Source organism: Dasypus novemcinctus, chromosome 21 (genome assembly GCF_030445035.2).
Source record: "Dasypus novemcinctus isolate mDasNov1 chromosome 21, mDasNov1.1.hap2, whole genome shotgun sequence".
NCBI lineage: Eukaryota > Metazoa > Chordata > Mammalia > Cingulata > Dasypodidae > Dasypus > Dasypus novemcinctus.
In genome coordinates this window covers 85854565-85875412 of record NC_080693.1, presented here as the reverse complement: position 1 = coordinate 85875412, position 20848 = coordinate 85854565, and the positions used below count along the sequence as shown (strand labels likewise).

Below are 20848 nucleotides of genomic sequence, written 5' to 3'. Positions count from 1 at the left end.
GGCCATGGCCGCCCGGAGCAGAGCCAGCCCCCCTCCCCCCACACCCCGCACCCCCACCCCAGCCTTCGTCCAGACCCCACCCCCGATTCACTGCCACTCTTGCGCAGTCAGGTCAGGGCCCCCACGGCGGTACCCTGGGCCCCTGCTGCCCCCTCCCAGAGGCCCCCCCCGGCAGCCCCGTCGAATGCTGAGCACGCCCTCCCGCTTTATTGGGGTTGTTCCCCTTCGGGCCAGTGCCCCGGCTCTGCCCAGGTCGTGGGGTCAGGCCTGGCCGGCCCCTTGGGGGCTCAGAACCTGGGTAGGGTTGTGGTGGACCCCTGGAGGCGGAGGGAAGGACAGGCGGGCAGGGGGCCAAGCAGTGAGAGGCAGGAGGCGCTGGCGGAGGGCGTTTATTGTACAAAACAGAGGAAAGGCCGCCCCAGGGCCCCCAGACCGAGTTCACGCCCCGCCCGCCCCTCGGGGGAGCCCATCCTGGGGGAGACCCTGCCCCCGGGCCCCACCTGCCCCGTGCGCAGTCCCGTCCCCATGCTTCCCCCCTCCCACCCTCCATGCCGCACTCCCCACCGCAGACCCAGAGAAACCAGACAGCAGGCACGGGCGGGCGCTGGTCCGGGCCTAGCCATCGACTAGAAGGCTCTAGAAGGTTCTAGAAAACGGTGCACTTCTTCCCGGGCTTCTTCACGGGGGGCGGGCACAGCACGGCCCGGATGGCCTCGTCAAACACGGTCTTGAGGCCGCGCTGGGTCAGAGCCGAGCACTCCAGATACTTGACCGAGCCTGTGGGGGGCGAGGGTGGGACCGCCAAGGCAGGCGACAAGGACGGGGGCCGAACGGCAGGTGGGTGAGGGCGGAGGCCCCCCAGGGGGCGCCAGCGCCCGCCCGCCCTCGGTGCCCACCCCAGGCCCGGCCGCCCTGCTCACCGATCTCTCGGGCCATGGCCAGGCCCTGGGGGTAGGTGATGGGAGCCAGCTTCTTGTCACGCAGCCGCTCGATGGTGTCCTTGTCGTCGCGGAGGTCCAGCTTGGTGCCCACCAGCAGGATGGGCGTGTGCGGGCAGTGGTGCCGCACCTCGGGGTACCACTGCGGGGACCACAGGCGCCGGCCCTCAGGCCCCGGCCCTCCCCTGCCCCTAGGCTGCTGCCCGGCCCAGAGCCGGTCCCTCCTGCTCACAGCTTAGCATTTTCTCACGGGGTGACCCGTGGGTCTGGGGGACATGAGTGGAACAAAAGGCCTGCCAGGGAGCAGCGAGGCCCAAGCCCCCTCCTTTGGCCACCCTTCACCCATGGCCCCTCCACGCCACCTCCAGCCCCCACCCCGTGCCCACCCTGGGCACAGTGGGCCCCTTGTCTCCAAGGCACCATCTGCTTAACTAAGGGCCTTGAGCAAGAGACGCCTGCCCCGGGGCCCAGCCCGCTAGGCCCCCCTCCCCGCGCCCCAGCCCCCTACCTTGGCACGGACATTCTCAAAGGAGGCTGGGCTCACCAGGGAGAAGCAGATCAGGAAGACGTCCTTGGAGAAGAGGGCGGGCGGGGGTCACGGGGGTGGAGGCCGGTCCCCAGCCCACCTCCAGGCTGGACCCGCAGAGCCCCGGGCAGGCGGGCCGGGCACAGGCCACCCGCCTCCAGACTCGACCCGCAGAGCCCCGGGCAGGCAGGCTGGGCACGGGCACTTACTGTCTGGGGGTAGGAGAGCGGCCGCAGGCGGTCGTAGTCCTCCTGCCCAGCCGTGTCCCACAGCCCCAGGTTGACCGGCTTCCCGTCCACCATCACGTTGGCTGAGTAGTTGTCGAAACTGTGGGAGCAGTGCGGGAGAAGTGGGGCGTTGGGGGGCCCTCCCGGCTGGGCACCCCCGGAGACCCCCCTGCGCCCGGGCCCCGCGCACGCTCACACGGTGGGGATGTACTCTCCGGGGAAGGCGTTGGTGGTGTAGCTGATGAGCAGGCACGTCTTGCCCACGGCGCTGCGGGCACAGGACCAGGTTACCCGCGCAGCCTCCCGGCAGCGCCCCCAGCCAGGGCTGCCGCCCCGGGGGGAGGCCAGGCTGGGGGCTGGGCAGCTCCCCAGGTCCCCGCTCGCAGATCCGTGGTGCCCCAGAGCAGCAGGAGGGCAGGGCGAGGCGGTCCCCCCGCAGGAGCCGCGTGGGGGAGCGGGCGTGTTCGGGGGTGGGGGCGCTGCGGGGCGCGGAGGCGCGGCTGCGGTGGGCCCAGCCCAGGTGAGCCCGGCGGGGTTCGGGGAGCAGACCCGCTGTGCCTGACCCTCCAGCCCGGGGGCCAGGGGGCAGCATCAGGTGGGTCTGCCAGGCCCTCGCCGCCCGCCGAGCGGGGACCCCGCCCCGCGCCCAGGTCCGGCGTGGCGCGGGGACGCAAGAGGCCGCCCCCCAGCCCGCAGCCACGTCCCCCGGCCGGCCACTCACCCGTCGCCGACCACCACGCACTTGATGGCCTGCATGGGGCCGGGGCCGGGCGGCGGCGGGCGCGGCCGCGAGCCGAGCTGCGGAGAAATGCCCGGCGCCGCAGCGGCCGGAGACAGCCGAGCGCCGCCGAGCCCGCGCGGAGACAGCCGAGCGCCCGGCGGGCGGGGGGCGCGGGCCCCGCCCTGGCCCCGCCCCCGCCCCCGCCGGGGCTCCCCGCGCGCGCGAGGCTGGAGGGCGGGGGCCTGAGCCGCCCGGAGGAGCCGGCGGGGGGGCCTCGGGACCCGGCACCCCCGGCCCATCCCCCAGGCCAAGCGCGCTCAGGGAGCGGGTCAGAGCGGGGCCGCCGGGGCCCCCATTCCACCCTGAGGGGCAGGGGCGGCTCCGCGGGAAGCGGGGCGCCGGGGAATCGGGCCGAGCGCGGGCGCGTGGCTCTTCCGGGTGGGCGCCGGGGCCCACCCACTCCCGGCTTGGTGCTGGCGCTGCAGCCGCCAGGCGGTGGCGGGTGGCGGGGCTTGGCCATCAGCACCCCCCAGCGTGCCCCGGGCGGCTGCTGCTCTCCCTGGGGTCCCCCACCATACCCACCCGGCTGCGCCCCCCCCAGGAGGCCACCCCCAGGCCCTGGTGGCAGAAGGGCGGCGACAGAGGCAGGAGGCGGGAGGCAGGACGCAGGCACCGCGGAGCTGCTGTATTTGAATGCCCGCGGCGGCCCCGGGGAAAGAACGTGACTACAAAAGACGCGGGCTGGGGGCGGCGCACCCCCCCTTCCCTAAGGCACGGCATCTGGGCTCGGGGTGGACGCGGGGTGCAGGCATCCCCGCAACCTGGTCCCGGATGGCCGAGGCGCCCACACGGCCGTCGGCGCTGCCCGAGCGGGAGGGGACGCGGTGGCCAGCTCCTTCCCGAGGCGCAGGAGGGACCCGGGCCGCCCGGGCGCTTGGCCCACGACAGGGGCACCGGGAGACGCTGCTTCCTGCCTCCCCTCACTTGTGGGGGCTCAAGGCTCTCAAAGGGGACCCCTGCACGTAAGCGAGGACAGCGTTCTGCAGGAAGCTCGCCCTCTGGGCCTCCTCGTCGCGGACGCGGGCCATCTCCGCCTCCCGCAGCCGCAGCTTCTCGCGGAGGGAAGCGTTCTCGCTTTCTCTGTCCAGCAGTGCCTCCCGGTGGTCGTTGGAGATCACTGCAGGGCAAGAACGGGTGAGAAGGTGGCCGCTGTCCAGAGCACGGGGCAGCCCCCGGACTAGCCCCGCTGAGACCCGGTGGCCACGCCTCCCGGCTCCCGTTTGTAACGGGGGCCTCCAGACCTGCCTCCCAGCACTGGGGCCCCGGGGGAGGCAGCGGGGCCAGCGCACCTCTCAGCTGCCGCTCCAGGGCCGCCACCTTCTCGCGCAGCCCCTCCTGGGCCGCTAGCTCAGCCTGCAGACGCCCGATCTGCTCCTGCAGCTCCACCCGCACCCGGGCCACCTCGGCCACCTTCTCCTCGTCCTTGCTGCTGAGCTCCTGCTGCAGCCCCTCCAGGCGCCGCCGCAGGCCCTCCACCTGCAGCCCCAGCTGGCCGGCCCGCGCCTGAGCCTCGGCCACGGTCTGCTTCTGCTGGAGGCAGGTGCCCTGGGCCTCGTCCCGTGCCTGCGCCAACAGCCGCAGCTTCTCCTCCAGGTGCGCCAGGCGTTGTTGCTGGGGGCCGGGGGCGGGGGCTGGTGAGCACGGGGGCGGGGGCGTGGGGCCCGGGGCCCTGGGCGCGCCGGAGGGAGGACCGGCCTCTGTCTGCGCTTGGGGCCACGGCGCTGCGCGGGGCTCTCCCCCCGCCGGCCCAAACTGAACAGGCCTCCCGGGAGCACCTGCTTGGCTGCCGGGGTTGGCACCCCGGCCCCCTCCACCCATCCCCTAATCCAGGCTGGCACAGGCTCCTCCTGTGGGCTGGATCCTGTCGTGGTCAGGCCTCGGCTTGTCTGACGCTGGACCGGATGCTTTGCTGACGGCGCCTGCTGTTCGGGGCTTAGGCCCCCCCCCCACCCCCTGCTCTAATCAGCCTGGCGGCCCTGGGTGGGTGCTCTCCCTACAGGACCCAACTTTGGGGCCGTCTTGTCTGCTCCGGTCCTGGCCGCCAGGGATGCGGGGCGGCTCGCCTGCCGCTCAAGCCCCGCCTTCCCGAGGGCATCTTGGGTCGAGGGGGCAGGCAGTGGGTGGGGTCTGGCCGGGGCTGCGGCCTCACCTCCTCCAGGCGGGCCTGGCTCTTGGCCTTGATGAGCTCCTCCTCCGCCTGGCCCCGCTCGCTGAGTGCGGCGGCCTTCGCGCGGCTCAGCTCCTGCATCGGGCACCGACAGCTGCCCACGGGGTGGCCCCGCATGCCCCACCCGCCTGTGGGACCCCCTCTCGCGGCCACCCCTCTAGCACGTCCTTCTCCGGGCGGGGGTCTGTCTCCGTCAGGGGCCCGGAGGCCTCACCTCCTCCAGAGACAGCCGCACGGCCTCCAGCCTCTGTACCCGCTCCTGCGCCGCCCGCTCGCTCTCCTCCACGTGGCGGGTCATGTGCTCTACCTGCACGGGTGCCAGGGAGACCCCGTTCCCTCTGAGCAAAGGCTGCCCAGAGCGGCTTAGCGGGGTTCCAGGACAGAGGGCATGTCATGCCCCTGGCCCTTCACCCCGGCAGCCCCACGTCGTGTGCCTGCAAGGGAGGGCGCAGCTCTGCGTGCCCCCGGCCCCTGCCTCTAGCTGGGGCACGTTTAGGTCCCTTTGCGAAGCCTCCTCAGGAGGGTCTGGCTCTGACATCTGCTCAGGATGGCCAGGAGCTGCCAGCCCAGGAACCCAAGGCTGGTGGGGGGACGCCCAGGTCCCAGGCAGCCCCTGCACCCCTGGAGGAGGGCAGGGAGCCGAGAGACACGGGCCCCGACCAGGCCCAGGCACCTCTTTGCAGCGCAGGTGCTCAGCATCCTCCAGGCTCTGCTTGAACCTTCTCTTCTCCATCTCCAGCCGCTCTGGAGCCCGGGGGAGAGGAGCGTGAGCGAGAGGCCCCGAGAGCCCCGGGCGCCCCGCCTCGCTGCCTCTCGGCAGCCCCGTGTGCGCACCCTCTGCCTGCGTGGCCCGCATCTTCAGCTCCGCTGACGAGGTGGTCAGCTCCTGCCTGGCCAGGAACAGCTGCTCCTGCTGGGTCTTGGCCTTCCGCTCCAGCTCGTCGACCTGGGAAGCCAGCCAGGAGGGCAGCCCTGCCCGGCCCCCCGGCCCCCCCAGGCCTGCGGCCCCCGTGTCCAGCCCCCCAGCCCACACCTGGTTTCGCAGAAGCAGGTTCTTCTCGTTGGCTGTGGACAGGTCCCGGCGGAGCTTGGACTCACGCTCTGCGGCTTCCTGGTTGGGAGACCGGGCGGGGAGCAGCCGGGTCACGCCACGCCCGGCCGGCCCGCCCGCCCGCCCACCTGGCCTGGCCCACCTGTCACCTGCTGCTCCAGCCTCCGCTCCTTGGCCTGCTTCTGGGAGAGGCTCAGCTGCTCCTGCTCGGCGGCCGCCAGGAGCTCCCCCAGCTCCTGGGCCTTCTGCTCTGACAGCGCCAGGGCCGCTTCGGTCATCTGCAGCCTGGACGGATAGCGACCCCACCCGCTTCCGTCACGAGCTCCAGATGCCTCGTGGGGCCTCGCTGTCCTGTTGGCCCTCCAGGGGCCGTTCTACCTTCGTGCCCCAGCCCCACCCCGCCTGCCACCCGGGTTTTGTCCAGCGCACCTCGGGCCCCGGGGCTCTTACTCTGCGCCCCGTCCCTCCCCTCCGCCGCCTGCGTACTTGGCCTTGAGGGCGTTGATGATGGAGTGCCTCTCGCTCAGGGCGTCCTGGAGCTGGCCCACGCGCGCTGCTGACGTCCTGTGGGGGGAGCAGACGCGCTTGGGCGGCCCCTTCCGGCCCCAGCGGTGGGTGCCGAGGGGGCCCTCCGCCCCCGCCTGCAGCTCCCAGGAGACCCGCACTGCGCCCTCCGACGCAGGTGAGGCTCAGGAGAGGGCCCTGCAGCACCCGGAGCCAGAGCCCCAGCGCCCACCGTGAGCCCGGCCCCGCACCCCTCACCTGCTGCTGCGGGCCATCTCCTCCCGCTGCTTGTCGATCGTCTCCATCAAGTCCAGAAACTAGGGACAGCGCCGGACAGAGGCGTCACGCGCCACTCGGTGGGCACACGAGGCCCTCCCCACTGAGCGCGCACAACGGAGGGCTCCCTGCCGTGGGAAGGGCCTGGGCAATGGCAGGGCCTGGCTGGAGCGCGTGGGGCAGGGCGCCGCGGGCACCTGCTTGGACTTCTCCTGCCGCAGGTTCTGGATCTCCTTGCTGAGCACGCGGGTGCGGGCCTGACTCTGCTGGACGGTGTCCTGCCGGTCCCGGTTGTGGCCCATGGCTTGCTCTGCCGGGAGGTGGTGTCAGCCATAGAGGAGGCTGCCAGGACACCTGCCCGTACCCTCACCTGCTACGCCCAGAGGCCAGCTGTAAAGACCAGTGGGCGCTGCCCCACCCCCAGGAATGGCCAGGCCCGGTCTACCCCCAGGGGCGAAGGGCTTCAGCAAGGTGGTGCCAAGGAGGGGCCAGTGGGGGGCTGGGTGCAGCAGCGGGGTCCTTGGGAAGACGCTGGAGGCTAAGGGCACAGGGGGTGCTGGGGGCGGGGAGAGGGTGCCCGACAGAGGACAGGGGCAGCTGGCGCTGCACGGGCTTAGTCCAGCCCGTGTTCTGGGAAGACCCAGGCAGTGCTGCTGGTTGGAGGGAGGTCCAGCAGGAGGGGGTGGCTGCTTGGGCACAGGGGTGCAGAGGAGGCTACCAGCCCGAGTGGGCCCTGGAGGCTGGTGCTGCGGCCAGGGGGGCGCCCGCAGGAGGCAGAGCCTGGGCTCCACCCGTCGGGGTGGTGGGCCGGAGACCTGGCGCCCAGGCATCACCAACAGGGAAGGGCTTGTGGACCCCCTGGGCCCAGTGCCCCACCCCCACGGCTGCCCACCCGTGAGTGCCCAGGGACAGGGGCCGCAGAGCCCCGGACCCCCGAGGCCAAGGCCGGGCGTCAGGACGTCGCCCGAGCCACGAACACTGCCTGAGGCCAGGGCCCCTCAGCTGCCTCTTGCGTGGAACGGGGACACCAGCCACCACACGGGTGCCGACTCCCGCGCGCGGTGCCTGGAGCTGTGTCCGCGTGAGGGGAGCCCCGTGCGCCGGCGGCTGTGCCTCCTCCCGGCCTTTGTCTCGGGGGCGGCTCCTGTGACGAGCTCCGTGTTCCCCGCCCCAAGCCCTTGGCGCAGATGCAGCCCCAGCGCCCGTACCCACGGCTTGGAGGACGTCACCGGGGACGTTGTTCCCCGCCAGCTCCAGGCTCTGGAGACTCCTGTTGCTGGAGAGACAGCTCACCAGGGCCCGGCCCCCCAGGAGGCCGACACTGTTCCAGCGCAGGTCTGGAAGGAGGCGGTTGTCGGACTAGAGGGCTGGGGCTGGGTGGACCCGCCTGGTGCCTCCTTCCGGGGTGGCGGCTCACCACCGCCAAGACAGCCGAGGCCTCCGGGGCGGGCGGGGGTCCACACGGGAGGCTCACCCAGCCGCTGCAGGCTGGCATGGCTCCGCAGGGCCAGGGCCAGCACCTCGGCGCCCCGGTGGCTGATCTGGTTGCTGCGCAGGTCCAGCTGCTGCAGGGTGGCGTTGGCCGCAAGGCCCGTGCAGAAGGTGGCAAAGGCGTCCTCCCACGCACCCAGGGCGTTCCACTCGAGGGTGAGGCTGCGGGAACGGTGGCCGTGAGGGCAGCCTGGCTCCCCGGGGTACAGGGCTCCCACAGGGGGGAACCCGTGCCTGGCCCTCCAGGCCACGGGGGCCCTCCAGGGCCGACTCTGAGCCCTGCTGGGAACCGGGGGCGAGGAGCGGGGACCGCCTCACCTCTGAATGGACTTGTTTTGCCTGAGGAGCTTTCCCAGAGCCTCGGCCCCTGCGGCCTGAAGGTTATTTCCCTAGGATGGGAACAGGACAGCCAGTCGCTTCCCGTCCCCCTCATCTCCGTCCCTGAGACAGGCTCTGGCCAGGTGGGGCTCCTCCAGGGTCGGCTCCGACTGCCCGTGAGCGTCAGGGCCCTCCCGGTGCTAGCTCGACCTGCTCGTGTGAACGCCCTGGGACTCACGTCCCATCCCCGGAACGCGCACGCATGCGAGACGACCTGAAAACCGCCCGCAGGCCCTCAGCGCACAGAGAACTCACAGGCACAGCCTGCGGCCACTGTCCAGCTCACCGGAGCCCCTGGTCCTCCCGCCCTCAGGGGGCGAGCCCAGGTGTGCAGGTGCCCTCACCTTTAAGTCCAGGAGACGCACGGCAGTGTTGGAGCACAGCCCCTCGAGCAGCAGCCCGGCCCCTGGCAGGGAAGGGATGCTCACCCCCAATTCCGGCTGCCTGAAGCCCCCTCCCGTGGGCTGTCATCTTGGGCAGCCCCTGGGCCCCTGTGCGACTTTGCTAGTCCCCATAAGACCGGGACCTGTGACAAAAGTCACTTGTCCCCTTCTGTCAGGTTTCTCAAACTCCTGCAACCACTGGCGGGTCTGGACCTGGGCTGCTGACCCCTGGCTCCGGTTGGCGGTACCCAGGGAGTCACCTAAGCTAAAGGAAGTGCGGCCTCCTGCTGTGTGAGGGAGATACCCCACACTGCCCCCAAGTTCCAGGAAAGGGGCTGCTGCTGTCCCCACCCTGACTTAAGGCACAGGGAGATGCCGGGAAGGAGCGCAGGGGCTCCCGGCACCTCCCACCAGAGGAGCAGGCCTGCGCCCAAGAGGGAGTTGCTCGCACAAGAGGGAGGCACAAGAGGGAGGCGCTCGGCGTCAGCCTTGAGGCCCACCCTTGAGGCCCACCCGGGTGGAGGGCACGCACCCCACCCAGCCCAGGGGGCGGGCCGCCGCACCTTCGGCGCTCAGCATGCAGTCGCTCAGTGCCAGCTCCGTGAACAGCGCCTCGGTCCGCAGCAGCCTGCCCAGGGCCGCGCACGTGTCCGGCGTCAGGCTCTGCGTGGCCAGGTCCAGCCGGCCGCGCCGCTGCTCGAGCAGCCGCTGCAGGACTGCCTCCTGGGGCTCGGCCCCGCTCTCCCTGCACAGCCGGCTGTATGAGCGCCGGAAGTCCTCCATGGCCCCGGCGAGCTCGGGGGCTTCCTCCGCGGCGGGGACCCCGAGGCGAGGCCGGAGGCTCGCCTCCCGGCTGAGACCCCGCTCTGCCCGGGGGTCCTAGGGAGAGCGCCCGGGCCCAGGCCAGCAGCCGGGCAGGCAGGAAGTGGCTCGGCGTGGGGCACGGGGCCCCCGGCGGAACCCTCAGCGCTGCGCGCGGGCTGCGCGCGGAGCCCAGGCGGGAGGCGCTCCCGCTGGAAGGCGTGGGGGCCCCGGGACGGCGCGCCGCGGGGTGGGGGGGCTCGAGAGGCGCTCAGGAAGGGGTTGGGGCGCCCAGGCGCCCGCAGGTGCAGCGCCGGGGCGGGGGGCGCAGCGGGGGTGCGTGGGGACCACTGGCCCGGGGAGCAGGCAGGGGCGTCGCACGTACCCCCGGGGCCCGCTCTGCCGCGCCCGCGCCCCGCGGGACCCCTCCCCGCCCGCTGCCGCGGTCTACGCGGCCGCCACGGCGCCTGGTATCCAGGAAGAGCGGGGCGCGCCGGGAAGGGCCTGGCGGGAACCACAGCTCCCAGGAGGCTTTGCGAGGGAGGCGCGCTGCGCGGGCCAATGGGCGCGAGGGGAGGGCACGGCGGGCCCCTGGGCTGGGAGTGCGGGGGTGGGGCTTCGGGCTGATTGGCTGAAGGCGCGGAGGCGTGGCTCTGGAAAGGCGCGCTCCGGGCTGATTGGCTGAGGGCGCGCGTGAGGAACGGCGGCGCGGAGGTGGTCATGGAGGGAGCGGGCGCCGGCTTCCGGAAGGTGAGGGGCGCGGGGCGCGGGCGAGTCCTCCGTGGGGGCGGGAGGCGGGGAGGCCCCGCGCAACAGCCCTCGGACGTTCCCGCCGCACCAGGGGAAACTGAGGCACGAGCCACCCCGCGCGCCGGGAGACGCCCCGGAGTCAGGCTTCCCCGGGCGGCCTGGCCCACGGGCCGCGGGGCTCTATGCTGCCCCGCGCGGGGGGACCCCGTGGCTCCACTGCCCCGGACGGGTCCCGAGTCTCAAAGGAAAGGTGTCTGGGCACCTCACGGTGTTGAGAGACTCCACCGCGTTGCTGTCGGCAAATGGGAACGCGATGACTCCGGGGACGCAGTCCGCTCCCCTAATGGCCGCTGCCACACGGGGTCCGGTTTGTTTGGGGGGTCCCCCGGTGATTCCGGGCCGCGGGTGGATGTCGCTGTCGTCGTTAAGTATCGCACAAGCCCCATACCGGGGGCACCCAGGCCACCATGCACGACCCCACCCAGGAAGAGGGGGCCGGTGCGCCCCAGGCCTCCCCTGGGCGGGGGCTGCCCCCGGCCCCCTGAGACTTGGCTGTCATCGGAACAACCCTTGTGCCGCTGCTGGCCCTGCGGGCCCACGACCCCCTGCCCCCGCCCTCGGCCGGCTGTGCCTTCCTGGTCTCGTACTGCGGCCAAGCCGACCCTGGCTCCTTGAAGCCGCCTTGGACAGGCCGGTGCTGGACCCCAGGGCGGGCGGGCCGGAGAGCTGCTCCCGCCAGGTAACAGCTCCCACCTGGTAACGGCTCCCACCTGCCCGCTGCCTTTCCCGTCGGGCTCAGGAGGCATCAGGGAGCCCCAGCAGGGGGCGCCGAGCTCCCGCCGCCGCTGCCGGGGACCTTGGTGCAGTGGGCGGCACGCGAGGCCGGCACGGGCCTGGGGCTGGGGGCCGGGAGGCCTCGCTCGGGGCTGCCTGTACCTGTCGGTGAGCAAGCTCCTGCCCCTGCGGCGCCCCCCGCCAGCCGTCACCTCAGCCCCAGGCCGGGGAGCACGGCTGTCCTTGCGGGCAGAGCTGGCGAGCCTCTCACTGCCCTAAACCGCCAGCTCCACAGTGTCCTCCCCACTGCCCTGAGCTCCTCTGGCAGCTCTGCCCAGCACCAGCTGCAGCCCCCAGTCCCCCCTTCTCCCACCCCAACTCCCTGACAAAGGGCAGCTCCAGCCTGACATTAGGGTCATTTCCGTCCCAAACTGCCTGATGGCCCTGCAGCGGAGGTGGGGGGCTGGCGCTTAGCACCCATTCTCTGCAGGAGCTGGTGAGCAAGCTGCTGCACCTGCACTTTCGCGAGGACAAGACCAAAGGTGCTGGGGCTGGGAGGCCAGGCAGGGTGGCCCAGTGGGCAGGGCGGGGCCCGGAGGGCAGGGCCACAGCTCCGACCTCCAGGTGATCCAGGACAGGGGTGGGATGGTGCTCCCAGCTCTGTGGGAGGCTCAGGGCCAGGCCCTGGGGGCAGCGGTGGACCCGTGTCACCTGACTCCTCTGTTGCAGTCAGCGGGGACGCCCTGCAGCTCATGGCCGAGATGCTGACGGTCTTTGCCACGGGTGAGCTGGTGCACCCTGTGCCCCCTTCTGTACTTGATCTTTGAGGGGGAAACCTGGGACCCAGGTACCCATTTTCCCATAATGGCTTAAGGGCAGGGTCCCTGGAGAGCTCACTCGGGGTGCATAGGGCAGGGGTGGGCTCTGAATGGTACCCAGGGCGGGTCCTGTTGGGAGCCCCCCTCAGACCTCCCAGGCTTCCCCACCCTCACGCCCCTGCGTCATGGCAGAGGCGGCCGTTCGCGCGGCCCGGCAGGCCCAGGCTGAGGCCCTGACCCGGGTGGATGTGGACCAGCTGGAGAAGGTGCTGCCTCAGCTGGTGGGTGCGCTGGCAGGGGCAGGGCTGGGGGTGCTGGTGGGGATGTGGGCTGGGGCGGGGATGGGCGCTGGTGGGGACGTGGGCTGGGGTGCAGGTACAGCTGGCACTGGTGTGGGGGGATGGGTGCCCAGAGCTCCTGCCCATCCATCCTGCTGGGCGCCGGCGAGGCCCTGAGCTCCGCCCGCCCCCAGCTCCTGGACTTCTAGGCGCGCTGCGGCGAAGCCCTGGGAAGCAGGCTTCTGGCTTCTGGGGCCTCAGACCCAGGCAAGGAGGGGCCTGAAAGGTGTCTGTGCTGCCAGTTCGTGGGTCCTTCTCCTGCCGGGACAGCCCCCACCCCTGAAGGGGCGAAGCCACAGTCGAGGCCCGGCTTTCCCAGCTTCCTGCGCTCTGCTGTGCTGACTCCTGGAAATCAGGGGACCAGGCCCATGGGGTGGGGGCGGGCCCCTCTCAGTGTGCACCCAGGACAGGTGCCGGGAGGGGCTGGGCCCACCCAGAGCAGGTAGCAGGAGCCATCCTCTCCTGTCCCACATCCCTGACACCCTGTGATGCCAAAGCTGCAGCCCCCCAGCCCTTCGGTAGCCCCCTGAAAGATGCCTTCGAGCTGGAACCGTCCTCACAGAGCATGTCAGTAAAGGAGTTCCTCTCCCACACTTGGCCTTTCTGGCGCCCTAGTCACCTGAAGTGGCTTCAAGGACCCCTGCCTCCCCCATCGTCGTCTACAACAGCGAAACCCTCTCCAGGATGGAGAGTGGGGCGCCTGTGCGGCCCTCCACGGGCAGCCAGGGGTGTGACATGGCCACTCGCCTGGAACGCGGCTCCTGCCACAGGGGCTGTGCAGGTGCTGGCACTCACAAGTGCCGGTGTGGGCGGGGCTGCCAGCAAGGACCAGGGCCCCGGACCCTCAGTGCCCCCAGGGCCGGGGCTCCTTCCTGGTGCTGGGCCAGCTCAGGCCTGCTTGCCGCCCACCTGGGTGCTGGCGTTTGGGAGGGATGCAGCAGACAGGCCCCAAGCAGCCAGAGGCAGCTCCCGGGAGGGGGGCACAGGTGTGGGGGAGGGCAGGCCCCGAAGGCAGCAGAGCAGTACCCCCCTCCCTCTCTTGGGTTTCAGGGATTCAAAGTGTGGGGGACACATGGGGAAGTAATTAGACCTGAAGGGAGGGGCGGGAGGGGCCGGCAGGGCGGGGAGCTGGGCCGAGCGCCAGAGCTGAGCCCCTTGCGGCCCCTGTGAAGCGCCTTCAGCTGCTGCTGTGGCAGGGGCCAGGCAGCACCCCAGGAAACCCAGCAGGCCTGGGGGGCGGCCTGCCAGGACCAACTCCCTGCCAGGGGTGCAGGGTGGCTTGGGGGGAGGCCCTGGGAGGTAGCCCAGGGTGCTGTCCAGCCACAGCCTGGAAAGACGCCTGCCCACAGGCCTCCCCGGGTGCTGGTTCCCGTGGGGGCAGTAGGGGAGGGGGCCTGGGACTCCACTTCTAGGAGGAGCCTCTGGGGGCGGAAGGGCCGTGGGGCCCACCCCTTCGCCTGCAGGACTGGCCCAGGCTGGAGAAAGAACAACAGAGGCACTGCACAAAGTCTCTTTATTCCGCTTCGGGGAGCCTGGGGGCTGGCCCTCGGCTGGCGGCTCTCACCTCTTGCCAGCTGTGGTGGGAACAGTCAGATGAAAAAACAACAAAATTTTAAAAATTAAATAAAAAAACAACACACAAAAAAGCAGGTGAGCACAGTACCCCTGTACCTGGCAGCCTCAGCCACTTGGGCACCTTGCCAAGGCTCCTCCTCACAGGCGGGGGCCCCGGGCCACACTCGGGGGAGTCCAGGGCCACCTCAGCCGGCTGTGATGCCAGGGGCTCGGGCTCCAGGGCTGGCTCTGAAGGTGGGGGGGCTGCGGCCCGGGACATGCACCTGGCAGAGAGGTGGAGGTGCCAAGGTGCTGCAGTGCCCAGGCCCTCCCCATCCACGCATACCCCACCCAAGACGCACCTGGCCACCAGCGCATCGGCAGAGGACGGGGAGGTGGTGTGCTCCAGCAGCCTGGGCTCCAGGTAGGGGCCTGCGGGGACCCAGCCCACCGTCAGATGTGGGGGGAGAGGACCCGCCCCCACCACCTGCACCCCCCCGGGGGCAGGTTCTTGTCCGGGCGGGGAGTCTGGCCCCCAGGAGGTCTGCCACAGGCCCTGCATCCCCTCTGGGTGGCCGGGCCAGGGCGGGGCTCACCTGTGGGGTTCTCAGTTCCAAAGTGCACCAGGGCTGCGGGGAAAAGGTTGGCCTGCAGGTGGGCAAGGAGGCGCTCAGGAGGGCCGTGGCGACCAGGCAGGGCGGGGAGGCCCCTCAGGAGCCCCGCGGCCCTTCCACTTGCCTCCACCCATCTCACAAGCTACTCTCAGCACCGCCCCTCTGTGAGAGTCCACAGCCCCAACCCCAGGCCTGCTGGCCGCAGTGCCACCCTAGAGGCCGGCCCAAAAGGCCCAAGAAAACGTGGCTGATGGACAGACGGGCAAGCAAGGTCCTGGCTCAGGACCTGCTGACCTCACAGAGTGGAGACCCAGCCAGGCCCCAGCCAGGCAGAGGGGTGCCAGGGCGGGCTGGGTGGGGGCCAGGCTCTGGCTACCACGTGCCCATGGGGTGTTGCTGGAGGGGCCCCGGGCTCCTGGCCCCCTGACCCGGTCACTAGGCACTGCCCACCTGGAGACAGGAGGGGGGCAGTGGCCTGGCCCAGGTCAGCAGGCAGCCATTCCTAGACAAAGGGCCTGAGCACACAGGACTCAGGTGTGGGGTGCTCGCGGGGCCAAGGGGACCCTGGGCTCTCCCTTAGGTGAGTGAAGCATGTCGCCTGTCTCTGCTGCCCTGGAGAGTGACAGCCAGGACCCTGGGCCCTGCCTACCAGGGCGAGCCTGCGGGGGAGCCGGCCCCAACCCCCTCCTCAGGGCCCCACTGCCCGCTGGCCCCAGGCAGGCTCTGGGCGTCTCTCGGTGGGCACCTCCGCATCCACCCGCCTGCAGGGGCACGCAGCCACTGCCTCCCGCGGGGCGCTGGATCCTGAGCAGGAGCCTCGAGCCCCCGCTGCACCCCCTCTGGGGGCTCCTCCCGCCACCGGAGGCACAAGAGCCGCAGCCACAGCGCCGGCAGGGCAGGGCCACCGCGGCGGCGTTCCTTCCGCTGCCGGCTCCGGGTGGAGGGCGGAGGGCGCCGGGGCGAGGCGGCGGCGGCTTCAAAGGCCCGGCCGCCCCAAACCTCAGCCTCCAGCTGGCGGCAGGGACACCAGGGGCAGCGAGGGCTTTGAAAGCCCCGTCGTGCGGCCAGGGATCAAAGCCGGGGGCGCTGGCCAGGAGGGGGCAGCTGCAGGGCTGCCCTCATGCCCGGGAGGCGCCGAGGCGGGGACCGGGACAGTGCCAGGCCTTCCTTGGGGCCCAGGGCGGCCGGCGCCTGCCTGCCAGCCCCAGCGCAGACCAGCAGGGCTCGCAACCACCCAGCGGCACGTGGGGGCAGGCCAGGGCTCAGCCCCTCCTCGCAGGTCGAAACCCGCTCCCGGTGCTGAGGGAGCCCCATGGCCCTGTCCAGGCCCCCACTTGCAGGGGTGTCACACTGCACACAGAGCCCAAGGGGGCGGCAGGGCCAGCTGGGGGGAGAGGCGGCCATGCGGGGGCAGTGAGGGCAGCTGGGCAGGAGCTGGGGAGGGATGGCAGCCTGGGGGCCAGGCAGGGGCCAGCTGGAGGGGGTGAAGGGGATGCAGGGCAGCACCAGCCCTGGACATGTGCGGAGAGCAGAGAGGCCACCTGCCAGGGAGGCTCAGGAGGGAAAAGCCAAGCTAGGGTCTGCCAGGGGTCCGGCCGGCGACCCACCTGAGGGCCCCGCAGCGGCTGCCAGCCAAGCAGTGGTCGCTGTGGGCAGGACGCCCCACGGCCCCTGCCTGGCCTGCACACGCCCCTGACACGGAAGGAAGCCAGTGCTCAGCTCAGATGCGCAGAGTGGAGCGTGGCGGCCTGGCCCCACACAACCGGGGGCAGAGAAGCCAACAGGACACGCCAAGGGGGCCGCAGGGACCCCTAAGGCAGCTCGGGCGGCGCAGGCTCCCCCGGCTGAGTGCCCCGTACAGTGCCCTGGACTCACTAGGCCCCCAGGTGAAGGAGCAGAGAAAGGACCCCTGGAGCCCGAAGCAGGGAGGTGCGGTGGGGGTGCTCGCGGGCGGCCTGAGTGGCGTGGATGTGAGGCCCGACGGGGAGCGAACTGCGAAACGCACCTGTGCCGGCCCCAGGTCACCCCCGTCACCCCCAGGGGGAGAGGCCAGGACCCCAGCCCCAAGCCGAAAAGTCACCCCTGCCCGTGGGGGCGCAAAGGCCCCGTGTTCCCGTGGGGGGCTGCCTGCTCTCCCCTGCCCTTCCGTCTGGCCCAGCCTCCATCCCTCTCCCAGTACAGCAGCGTCCCCCTGCTGGCCGCCCCACCCTGCGCAGGCGCAGACCACCCGTGGTGCGAGCCCGGCCTCCCTGGTGCCATCCTGCTTGCTGCCTGGTCGCAGCGGGCAGACGCCAACCCGGACGGGAGAGGCGGCACAGGTGCCATGCCGCCTGGCACCGGCAGGTGGGAGCAGGGCGAGACCCGCCTCCCGTGTCCACCAACAGGCGGCCCCACCTCAGCGCCGGCTCTCTGCGAGGAGCGCCACAGCCTGCTGCGTTTCCCCTCCAAGTTCCACAGGGCAGCCAGTGGACCTCCTGCCCCGGACGGGGGCAGCTGGGCCCATAGCTGCTCCGCCAGGACCCACCCGTCGTTGGCTAGAGCACCACGGGGGTTCGAGGAGCTGCACCAGGCCAGGGGCCAGGCTGGAGTGGGCGCACACACAGCCCCCAGCCCAGACACGTGCCAGCAGCCAGCGCAGCTCCTCTGCCGGGCGGCCCTTGCAGCCCTTGCCCAGCCCCGGCTGCCCAGTGGAGAGCCAGGGCGGGGTCCCCAGGGGGTGGGTCCTCAGGGCAGGGTCCCCCCGAGTTCCAGCTCAGGACCCACGCGTGGACCCACCCACCCCTGGGGCAGAGCAGGAAGCCCCCAGCCCCCAGCTGTGGGTGCGCCCTCCCTCCACCCCGGCTCCTCCGGGGAGGTGGGAGAGGACGGCAGACCCCAGGACGGCAGGACGGTCCACGCACCTGGAAGAGGGTCTGTGCACTGTCGCTGAGCACCACCTTCGGGGGGGCCACGACTGTGGAGAGAGGGGGGGCCGCTGGAACACCCCGCCCCAGCCCAGGCCCCGCACGTGGGAGGGCGCGGTCCGGCGTCTCCAGGGCCTGCAGTGCAGCGGCCGCTCCCCCCCCCCGGCCTGACGTGCTGAGCCGGCTCCAGGCGGGATAGCCTGGGAACCCCTGTCCCAACAGCACAGCCTACGGGGGACTGCTGCCCAGAAACAAGCCTCACGGCGGCCCGCTGACCTGCACAGCAGCCAGCCGCAGCTCACCGGGACAGGTGGGGACCGCAGAACTCACACAGGTAGAAGGGCAGCTCCGCGTCGCACAGGTGGCTCGTCACGAAGTCCCGCAGGTCCCCCACTGAGGGCGAGGCGGGGGTCAGGGGTGCCCCTGCCCTCCCAGCCCCCAGCATCATGTCCTGCACCCAGGCCTGCCGGCCTTCAGGTGGGCACTGCCTGCAGCCAACTTCCCTGCTGAGCTGCAGCCCCAGGCCGGGAGGAGCTGGGCCCAGCCCTGCCCCCCAGGCTGTGCCCGCCTCCCAGCCCTCAGGCCCCTGCCCCTGCCAGCCGAGCCCCTGGTGTGGCAGCGCGGGCCATACCTGTCTCGCTGGGGCGGAAGAAGCCTTGCAGGACGTAGCGGTCAGGAAACAGGACCCTCAGGGCCACCTGGGGGGCAGGCGCGCCATGGTCAGGCAGGGACGGCCACCCCGTTCCGCCCCAGCTGAGGACCGCGCAGCCAGGGCCGCCCTTGTGCCCGCTGCGTCTACAACGTTGCCAGCAAGGGCAGCTGGGAGAGCAGGCCGATGGCCGGGCAGGCACTCCCTCGCCGGGCGCTCCCTTGGCCCCCGGCGGCTCCTGCGGGCGCCTGCCCCGGCCGCTCACCTTCGGGTACCGCCCCAGCTTCTCCTTTGTCTGCGCCTCGCGGCAGGCTCTGGTCACCAGCGGGGCCTCCTCCAGGCGCTTCCTGTGGGAAGGGGGTCCAGGATCTCAGGGCTCCCCACAGAACCCGGGGAGGGCACCAAGGGACCCAGGGCCCAGCGCGGGGGCCACACCCACCGCTCGCTCCGGAGCTGGGCCAGGCGTCTCCGCACGTCGTCCACGGTCACCTCGAAGAACTCGTCGGGCAGCTCGGGGGGCCAGGCCTGCAGCGGCTCCTCCAGGGCGGGGTGGAAGAGCACGGGCGCCCGGTCCATGGGCTGTGGGGCAGGCGGCAGTGAGGCGGCCCGGCCAGGCCAGCGCCCCCTCCCCACCCGCGCCCCCGAGGACGACCCACTTGGGAGCAGCTCGGGACCGGAGAGGAGGGTGCAGCCACAGCAGGCCTAGTGCCTGCCCCACTGTCACCCCTTTGCTGAACCCCACCGTTCCCACTGCCCGGCTGCCTCACCCCTCCCCGGGGAGCAGCCCACCCTCCGTCCACCCTGGGGACATGGTCAGTCCTAAGTGGTGGCAACGTAAATTACAAGGCGGCCGGCCCTGCCCCCGGTCGTCTCAGCAAAGCTGGTGGTGGCAGGGCCCTACGCAGCCGGGACGCCCCACATGGCCGCTGAGGGGCCGCCGGCCTCGTGCACCACGGGCAGCCTTCCCGCCAAGCCGCGGCCCCACCTGCTCTAAGGGTCAGCCGCCGCCCAGGCGTGTCCTCCCAGGCCCTGCCACCTTGGCCCTGCCCGGGCTTCTCCCATGCACCTCGTCCCCTGGGCCCCTGCCACACCTGGGCACCAGCCCTCCTGCACTGAGGACAGTCAACTAGAGCCGGGCAGCCCTACCTCAGGGGCCAGAAGGGCAGGCTTAGGCCAGGTGGCAGCTCCGCGGCAGGGCCTCCAAGCCACGGCCTCCTTGGCCCACACACAGCCACCCCAGGCTGTGACCGGGTGCCAGGTGCCAGGCCAGCCAGAGCCTCCGTTCCAGAAGGGCTCGTGGGGGAGGGCTGATGCAGAATGGACGCGCCCAGAGCCGGGGCTGCCACGTCCCCGCGGGCCAGGCCGGGTCTCAGACATCTAGAAGCAGTAGCGGCTCGCAGAGGCTCCCCCCCGGGAGGGCCCTCGGCCAGGTCTCCCTGAGGTCCACCTGCACCCCTGCAGCTGGGGAGGTGCCACTCCAGGGCAGCCCGGGTCCGAGGACAGGCTCCCACCACTGCCCTTCCTCCAGGGCACACCCCGGCCCTGCTGGACCCCCAAGGCCAGGGGGCGTGAGCCCCCGCCTGACCTCCAGGGCTACGGGCTTTCCGTCGGAAGGTGACGCCGACCGAGCCCCTCTGCCGGGCCCTGGAGCGCACCCTCTCCCTCCAGAAAGAAGCGACTTTCCAAGTCTCAGAGGACCCTCTCACGGGACCCGGGGTAGGACGGCGGGAACAGGCAGCCCCCGAGTGGCGCCCTTCCTCCTGGGCAGAGGCGGTGGGTCCAGAAGGCTCTGAGGCCGTCCCACGAGGCCAGGCCTGGGCACCCGTCAGGGCAGGCATTGGGAGAAGCCACCGGCGCAGAGCAGGCGCCGGCCACCTCCGCGCTGCGGGGCTGGAGCACAGCGGTCTGGGCCCTGTGGGCGCAGCTCGGGGTGATGTGCTGGCCAGCAGGAAACCCCGCCAGCCCACAGCTGGTTGAGGACCGCGGTCGCAGCTGGCGGCAGTTACCCGAGCGTGGCTCCGACCCTAGGTGGGCTCAGGGGGTCTTCAGAGTGCTGAGGAGCAGGGCTCTGGGGAGGGAAGGTGGGGGGCCGCGGGCTCAGGCCCTGCTTCAGGAAACGGTGGGGGGACAGCAGTCCCAGGACCCCCACTGTTGTTGCCCCCACTTCCGTCTTCACGCACACGCCCTTGCCCCTCCTGGTGGCCTCATCGGCCTCTACAAGCCCACTGTTTCTGGTCACCTCTCCCGAGTGACACCGGTTTCTGTGCTCTTCCCACGCAGCGTCTCTTCCAGTTCTCCCTCGCGGCAGCCTGGCTCACGGCAACTGGCCATCCCCCGTGGGGTGGCCTGCGCTGGCTCCACCATCCATCTGTTTGCAGCCTTGAGCTACCGCGAACACTGCTGCCAGGAAACGGGCCGAGACGCGGCTGCGCGCTCTGGGTCTGTACTAGACGCGGGAACTCTGCGCTTAGCTTCTGGAGGAACCGCCGGGACGTCTTCCACTCGGCAGCGCTGCGCTACACGCCACCGTGCTGCACCCGAGGGCCAGTTCCTCGGCTCCTCCCAACACCTTCCTTTCGTTCTCCTTTCTTCTCGTCCTTGTGGCCGTGAGCCGGACCGCCTGTGCCTCTGATTTGGTTCCCTGGCGGCTGCCGAGGCCGAGCCTCCCCACGCGCCCGCTGGCATTCGCACTTGCGGGGGAAATGTGCACTCGTCCTCTGCCCGTGCGTCAGCACATCCTGGCCCCAAGCACAGCCAGCACTGGCTCTGAGAGCACTTCCTCCCGCTCCGGAGCTGCTTTTCGCCCTCTTCAGTTCCCTCCGGCATGCTGAGCTTCCTATTTTGATGAAGTCACGCTCTGCGTCGTTCCTTCTGTCGCCTGCGCACTTGGCGGCACCACAAAGGCGCATCCAGGCCCTGAAGGCT

At 71.6% G+C, this 20848-nt stretch overlaps 4 protein-coding genes across 12 annotated transcripts in view; 1 reads left to right on the top strand and 3 right to left on the bottom strand.

Annotated features, from left to right (window-relative positions):
* Window positions 1–165: 165 nt before the first annotated feature.
* RAC3 (Rac family small GTPase 3) lies at window positions 166–2969 on the bottom strand. 2 transcript variants are annotated; one of them, XM_058284929.2, is made up of 6 exons: window positions 2413–2969; window positions 1890–1959; window positions 1674–1791; window positions 1483–1509; window positions 921–1080; window positions 166–777 (listed from the first exon to the last, which is right to left on the bottom strand). In XM_058284929.2, the coding sequence occupies exons 1-6, from the start codon at window positions 2930–2932 to the stop codon at window positions 647–649; spliced, it is 1026 nt and encodes a 341-aa protein (XP_058140912.1). In that variant the 5' UTR covers window positions 2933–2969; the 3' UTR covers window positions 166–646. The 2 variants fall into 2 exon arrangements, with proteins under 2 accessions (XP_058140912.1, XP_058140913.1); XM_058284930.2 differs by having other exon boundaries at window positions 183–777; window positions 1447–1509; window positions 1888–1959; window positions 2413–2469.
* A 107-nt stretch (window positions 2970–3076) lies between these two features.
* Window positions 3077–9969, bottom strand: LRRC45 (leucine rich repeat containing 45). The gene is made up of 16 exons (XM_058284928.2): window positions 9286–9969; window positions 8684–8745; window positions 8280–8350; window positions 7945–8123; window positions 7679–7807; window positions 6668–6780; window positions 6453–6511; window positions 6177–6254; window positions 5840–5975; window positions 5673–5750; window positions 5474–5585; window positions 5313–5383; window positions 4854–4946; window positions 4622–4714; window positions 3762–4083; window positions 3077–3589 (listed from the first exon to the last, which is right to left on the bottom strand). The coding sequence occupies exons 1-16, from the start codon at window positions 9503–9505 to the stop codon at window positions 3393–3395; spliced, it is 2013 nt and encodes a 670-aa protein (XP_058140911.1). The 5' UTR covers window positions 9506–9969; the 3' UTR covers window positions 3077–3392.
* A 207-nt stretch (window positions 9970–10176) lies between these two features.
* CENPX (centromere protein X) lies at window positions 10177–12796 on the top strand. 3 transcript variants are annotated; one of them, XM_012524340.3, is made up of 5 exons: window positions 10177–10273; window positions 11538–11589; window positions 11777–11830; window positions 12058–12146; window positions 12446–12796. In XM_012524340.3, the coding sequence occupies exons 1-5, from the start codon at window positions 10244–10246 to the stop codon at window positions 12647–12649; spliced, it is 429 nt and encodes a 142-aa protein (XP_012379794.1). In that variant the 5' UTR covers window positions 10177–10243; the 3' UTR covers window positions 12650–12796. The 3 variants fall into 3 exon arrangements, with proteins under 3 accessions (XP_012379794.1, XP_012379796.1, XP_023443939.1); XM_012524342.4 differs by having other exon boundaries at window positions 12338–12796; XM_023588171.3 differs by having other exon boundaries at window positions 12314–12588.
* Window positions 12797–13699: 903 nt separating this feature from the next.
* The window catches only part of ASPSCR1 (ASPSCR1 tether for SLC2A4, UBX domain containing), a 35010-nt gene continuing 27861 nt past the window's right edge, over window positions 13700–20848 (bottom strand). Inside the window, exons 8-16 of one of the 6 annotated variants that reach the window (XM_058284921.2) lie at window positions 18363–18502; window positions 18189–18270; window positions 17906–17972; window positions 17605–17667; window positions 17272–17324; window positions 14354–14405; window positions 14120–14189; window positions 13875–14041; window positions 13700–13777 (exon numbers count right to left, since the gene is read on the bottom strand). In XM_058284921.2, the coding sequence (XP_058140904.1) occupies window positions 13764–13777; window positions 13875–14041; window positions 14120–14189; window positions 14354–14405; window positions 17272–17324; window positions 17605–17667; window positions 17906–17972; window positions 18189–18270; window positions 18363–18502 (708 nt within the window). In that variant the 3' untranslated portion in view covers window positions 13700–13763. The remainder of the gene's footprint in view (window positions 13778–13874; window positions 14042–14119; window positions 14190–14353; window positions 14406–17271; window positions 17325–17604; window positions 17668–17905; window positions 17973–18188; window positions 18271–18362; window positions 18503–20848) is intronic. The other 5 variants (XM_058284924.2, XM_058284925.2, XM_058284922.2 and 2 more) reach the window with 5 other exon arrangements.